Source organism: Vigna unguiculata, chromosome 10 (genome assembly GCF_004118075.2).
Source record: "Vigna unguiculata cultivar IT97K-499-35 chromosome 10, ASM411807v1, whole genome shotgun sequence".
Taxonomy (NCBI): domain Eukaryota; kingdom Viridiplantae; phylum Streptophyta; class Magnoliopsida; order Fabales; family Fabaceae; genus Vigna; species Vigna unguiculata.
In genome coordinates this window covers 3,641,367-3,646,417 of record NC_040288.1, presented here as the reverse complement: position 1 = coordinate 3,646,417, position 5,051 = coordinate 3,641,367, and the positions used below count along the sequence as shown (strand labels likewise).

Sequence of the window (5,051 nt, the reverse complement as noted above, 5' to 3'; positions counted from 1 at the left end):
ATAAACAAGATTAACTCTTAAATAGATCCCAATTGGATATCTTGAAGTTTGATTCTCATATAGAAGGATGAGTTTGAAAACATATTTATAAAGAAAGACAAGTTCTTGAATACATCTTAATTTAACACATCAGCGAATACATGCTAGGATTAAAATTTGTAAAAAGTAACCTTAGTTTTGAATTGGACCAAAACTTTTGTTTTAGTTCAAATGTAGGTGCACTAATTTAGTTTTATTCGTTGTTGCATTGTAGAATTCTAATTGGTAATTGGTTGAAAGTATAAACATATGTAGAAATTCTTAGCATGAAGCCTTTCTAAATATGTTTAATGTCTATGACTGCAATTGGATGATCTATTATTAACAGAAGAAAAACAATGCAATAATGAATCTGACTCATGTAGCATGAATTCTATTAGGCTTACAATGGAGATTTTTTGCCAAATCATCTCCAATATCCTATTCATTGTAATCCTTTACATTAGACCCAAGTTAGTATAAAAGATGAAGCAAAAATATTGTTTTTTTCTAACAAATCCTGTGTGGAAGTTTGTCAGTGTTATAAGGTTTTTGCACTTCTTTCTAAAGATTTTTTATATTGTTAACAACAAGCTCAACATTTTTTGATAAACTTTCCGTTTGTTCCTCAACAGTCTCCAGAAGGGAGAATAGCTGTCTGCGATATTGCTGACATAATCGATCTCGGTACTCAAGTTCCTTTGTGAGTTGTTGAATTATCCTATCCTTTGATTCCTGCAAGTAAGCATGCAAAATTGTTAAGATTTCATAAATGCATTAGTTTAAAATGCAGAAAGAGAAATGCTGGATGAGTAGATGTTGATGCTGATGTTTCTGGTGTAGTAGAAGTAAAACCCTTAAAATGTTTCAGGTGTTTTGAGTGTTTGAACTTTGGAAATATGTAAGGAAAATTCAGGTGAAGATGCTAAGATAAAAAACATGTCAACTGTTCTGAAAATTTTCACTCAATGAAAATTATCATTTTGAGTAACATTTTGCTTGTGATTCAGAACTGATCTTCTAATAGGGAAAAAGTTATCCACTGTCATCAATCTCCTAATGTGCCACAAGAGACTGCTGGAGATATTCTATAGCAACATATACTTATGTTTAACTTCACATCATATTTGGACATAATATAGAAAGTAGGAGCCAAATTCAAATGGTACCTAAATATAACTAGCAGATTCAATGCAGACAACAATTGAATTCCATCTCTCCCTCAAGAGTGAGTCTCTTTTATATCAATGCACTCTCCCTTAAGTGGACCACGACACCATTTTCAACCCAAAACCTCAATACAATAGGTTTATGGGTCTTTTTCCTCTAAACTTTTTTATTTATGCTCAATGTGGAATTTAGACTCACTTGGATTCCTTAAAAGTATGACACTAGAACAACATGCTCTTCAGAAACATTCATTTTTTGACTCAATAAATCTTAGTTCTTAAAAATGAAAAAGAATGAGTATCTAAGATGAGATTTTTTACATTGAGCTAAATTTATCATGTCAGCATTCTGAATGATAAGAAAATAAAATGAAACAAGAATGAGCATACATCCATGGTGTTCAATCTAAAGAAGTTTGGGGATAGCAATAGTTAACTACATTTCCACACCACACCTATAAATTATGATCAGTCACAGCCTCACTTGTGTGACATCAAGAAGTACACTCAACTTTGCTGCTGATAAAATATAATAGCTACTCACAAAACATGTTGCCTAAAAGAACAAATAGTAACAAATGATTTTACCTTTTTATATAGAGCAACAAATCTGTGATTTTCTGATCTTTACATAACATAAATAGAGATAGTAGATTTGGCTATATGTAATGAACTCTGATAGCAACAATCTTTCACAGTATTCAAGATTAAAGACTATTAATTCAAAAGTTAAAGGTGTGCAAACAGGAATTACTACTCTAAAGCACATTTCTTGTCCCAATCTGCAATAGATTAAAATGAAATGCAAAGCTGTATTCAAGTTTCATATCGAGATAAGGACTTGAAGAAGATAAAACTCACAATCATTTTACTATATGAACGAGAACCAGAAGCATTTAGCAGATGACTGTGCTCCTTCACAAATTTAGTAACCACCCACTTCCCAAATTTATTAACTTTAACCAACATCATGGCTTCACAACCTTCTCTTATGCTAGTCCTTGGTTTATGAACAGGCTTGGTTTTATTTCTAACCCTCACATGAAAACCTTGCTTATTGCACGAAAAACGGCGTGAAATGATTCGGTTGTCAACCTCAGAACGATGGCAACGATCAAGGCGAACAACAAACCCTTCATGTTTTGCATATTCGTCATAAAAGTTCTTAGCAGCTTCCTCTGACTCAAACTCCATACCAACATTTGGCTCCCCAATAGAATTGCCTTCAAGTGCTGCTGATATTTGATCTGTAGAATTTACAACTGTTTCTGCCACAGCTTCCAAATCCACTAATAAGACAACAGTAAGAACATGATCATTCAATGAAACTATTCTATCATGATCTTATCTATTTAAATCTTGCATAAATAAATTTTCAAAAGAAAATTCACTGAAGCAAAATTCTATCTTCAAATTTCAACAACCACCACCACCAAAGCTTTATTCAAGTATGTAGGTTTAGGCACATGGATCACAAAGTTCCATTAACTTAGGTTTAACACTAAATTTTTAGGATACTATTCATCATAACTTCTGTCTATCTTCACTCTCCTCAATGATGCTTCAAATGGTTTTCCATCCAATTTTAACAGACTGTTTAATTTGTAGTTACAGTAGAGAATAACCAAAACTGAAGACAAGTGCATTACTAAATTTTTTTCAATATGCAGCCCCAAACCAAATTGAACTTACCTTCAACAAAAGAAATGAATAATGAATCCCAATATTTTAAAACAAACAGTAGCAAATTGCCCTTCTCTGAACTTATCTTACAAAATTACATACACCCATTTGCTATAACAAAGTTTTCCTGGTAGATTCAACCGTACTTAAGCTCTAGGGAATACATAAAAAAGAGGGGGTGTGAGTGCAGATTGAAACTCTCCACATACATGAATTTTCCTGAAATCATACCCACAAGTAAAAATGTGAAATTTCAAAGGCAATGAAGTGAAATGAATCAATTAAGAATGTGTAAACTTACTTGGTAGGAATTAACACAGGGATGTGTGCAAGTAGGGTGAAGTTGGTGGAAGATGATGTGAGAAAGTTGAACAATGAAAGTGAAAGTGTTCAATGAAGGAAGAAGAATGTCAAGACTTTTATGTTTTTTTTTTTTTAATAAAATCATTTTTTTTTTTGGCTTAGTGTTGGTCATATTTGGATATTTTGAATGTTTTTAATTTTTTTTGTCTTTAAAAAATTAAGTGATTCTCGAAATATTTTTAACTTTTATTCATAAGATATTTAAAAATAAATGTATTGGTTTTTATTAAATATTTTTCATTAAGCGGTAAATTGGTAATGTATTAAGTGAACAAAGCAGTGTGAAAAACAATCAACACAGAACCAACTAACAACAAATAAAATATCCTTTAGACGAGAAAAGAAAATAAAAAAGATAAATAAAGTTAAAAATTCAATTGTTTGAAGAAAAGGTGGAAAGAAAGTAAAATTTTTAAAATAATTTTATAGATATAATAGTTTAACTTTTTTATACTAATTTAATTAAAAACTATAATTGATTATGTTACCTACGATATAATATACAAAGTTACACTGAGTCACTGACCTAATAACTGTGCAGGTATTATCCTTTGACTATAATGTATTTATAAAATTATTTTTTAGTATTTATTTTTAATAAATCATGTTTCAGTGTGTGTTAGTGTAAACATTTTTTATTATTTATGATAATGCACTTTTCAATGCAATATATACTTAATTTATACATCATATATATTTGTAATTATTTCATTATCATTTTATATTTTTAGAAGGATTTTTGTTATTGTTATAATTATCGATTATAAAAAAAATGTATTTAGATATTTCTCTTTAACTCAAAAAATTAGTTTTTTTTGTACATAAATAATTGAAGGGAAACCTAAAAAAAGACGAATAGAGAAAAAAATAAAAAAGAAAAATATTTTATAAAAACTATGTAAAAATAATAGTTAATTTTTAAAAATTTAACAAATAATTATATTATAAAAATTCTATTATAAAAAGTAAAATATGAATAATAATTATAGAAAAAAATTGTAAATTATATATATATATATATATATATATATATATATATAATTGATTATACATTTAGGATTTAGGGTTTATATTACTTTCTTGGCAAATTTCTTTAACACTGAACTACATTCAATCATTAAAACTTTTTTTATTTTTCGTATTTTTAAAATTTTTCAAGTCTTTTTTTTTTTTCACTTTTTCCTTCTTCCCTTTCTATTATTTTTCACAAGAAAAAATTAAGAGAAAATAAATCTCAAATATTAGAATTTGATAAAAAAAATTTAAATATTCAAATATGTTTCGGTTTTTATTTTATATTTAATTTTTAAAGTAAATTTAAGTATTCTAATTAAATTTCTATTAATTTTGTTCTTTTATATAGAATTCTTAAAAAAATATTTTTAAATTAGGTATTTGCTATTTAAGTTTTTTCGATAACTGAATGATGTAATTATTGTTTTGTCTCGATGTTTTTTACTTCTCGTCGTGTATTAATAAATATGAGGTTATGTAATTTATATAAAATGATATTTTGGTTACAATTGTAACGTTCCATTTAATTATTAAACGTAATTAAAGGAAACGCCACACATAAGACAATATAACCACGCAGTCCTGGGGTTTCCAACATCACCCTTACAAAACTAGGCACACCACGATGCCAACAAAAGCAGAAAACTGTTCAACTAGAAGTTTACAATCTAATAACCACGAGTACAGGGGCCATAGCCCTAAAGAAACATGACAGAAAGAAGTATAAGGTACAGCCCAGATGGCTAGGTAGCGGAATCGTCGTTCCCTTGTTGAACACGAGAACCTCGTCCATCTGCTCCCATC

The 5,051-nt window shown here is 28.8% G+C and overlaps 1 protein-coding gene across 5 annotated transcripts; it reads right to left on the bottom strand.

The window, feature by feature from the left end:
• Positions 1-433: 433 nt before the first annotated feature.
• On the bottom strand, positions 434-3,260 carry LOC114166470 (protein FAR1-RELATED SEQUENCE 5-like). Of its 5 annotated transcripts, none has more exons than XM_028051208.1 (4): positions 3,172-3,253; positions 2,880-3,089; positions 2,049-2,476; positions 434-753 (listed from the first exon to the last, which is right to left on the bottom strand). In XM_028051208.1, the coding sequence occupies exons 3-4, from the start codon at positions 2,379-2,381 to the stop codon at positions 583-585; spliced, it is 504 nt and encodes a 167-aa protein (XP_027907009.1). In that variant the 5' UTR covers positions 2,382-2,476; positions 2,880-3,089; positions 3,172-3,253; the 3' UTR covers positions 434-582. The 5 variants fall into 5 exon arrangements, with proteins under 5 accessions (XP_027907009.1, XP_027907008.1, XP_027907011.1 ...); XM_028051207.1 differs by having other exon boundaries at positions 3,017-3,089; XM_028051210.1 differs by having other exon boundaries at positions 3,080-3,089; positions 3,172-3,245.
• Between the last annotated feature and the right edge of the window lie 1,791 nt (positions 3,261-5,051).

What these genes read in the sequence shown, in the direction of transcription:
- LOC114166470 (XM_028051206.1), bottom strand. An exon ending in GTTCATATAGTAAAATGATT is followed by an intron (nt 754 to 2,048) that starts GTGAGTTTTATC and finishes GCTTACTTGCAG; the next exon opens with GAATCAAAGGATAGGATAAT.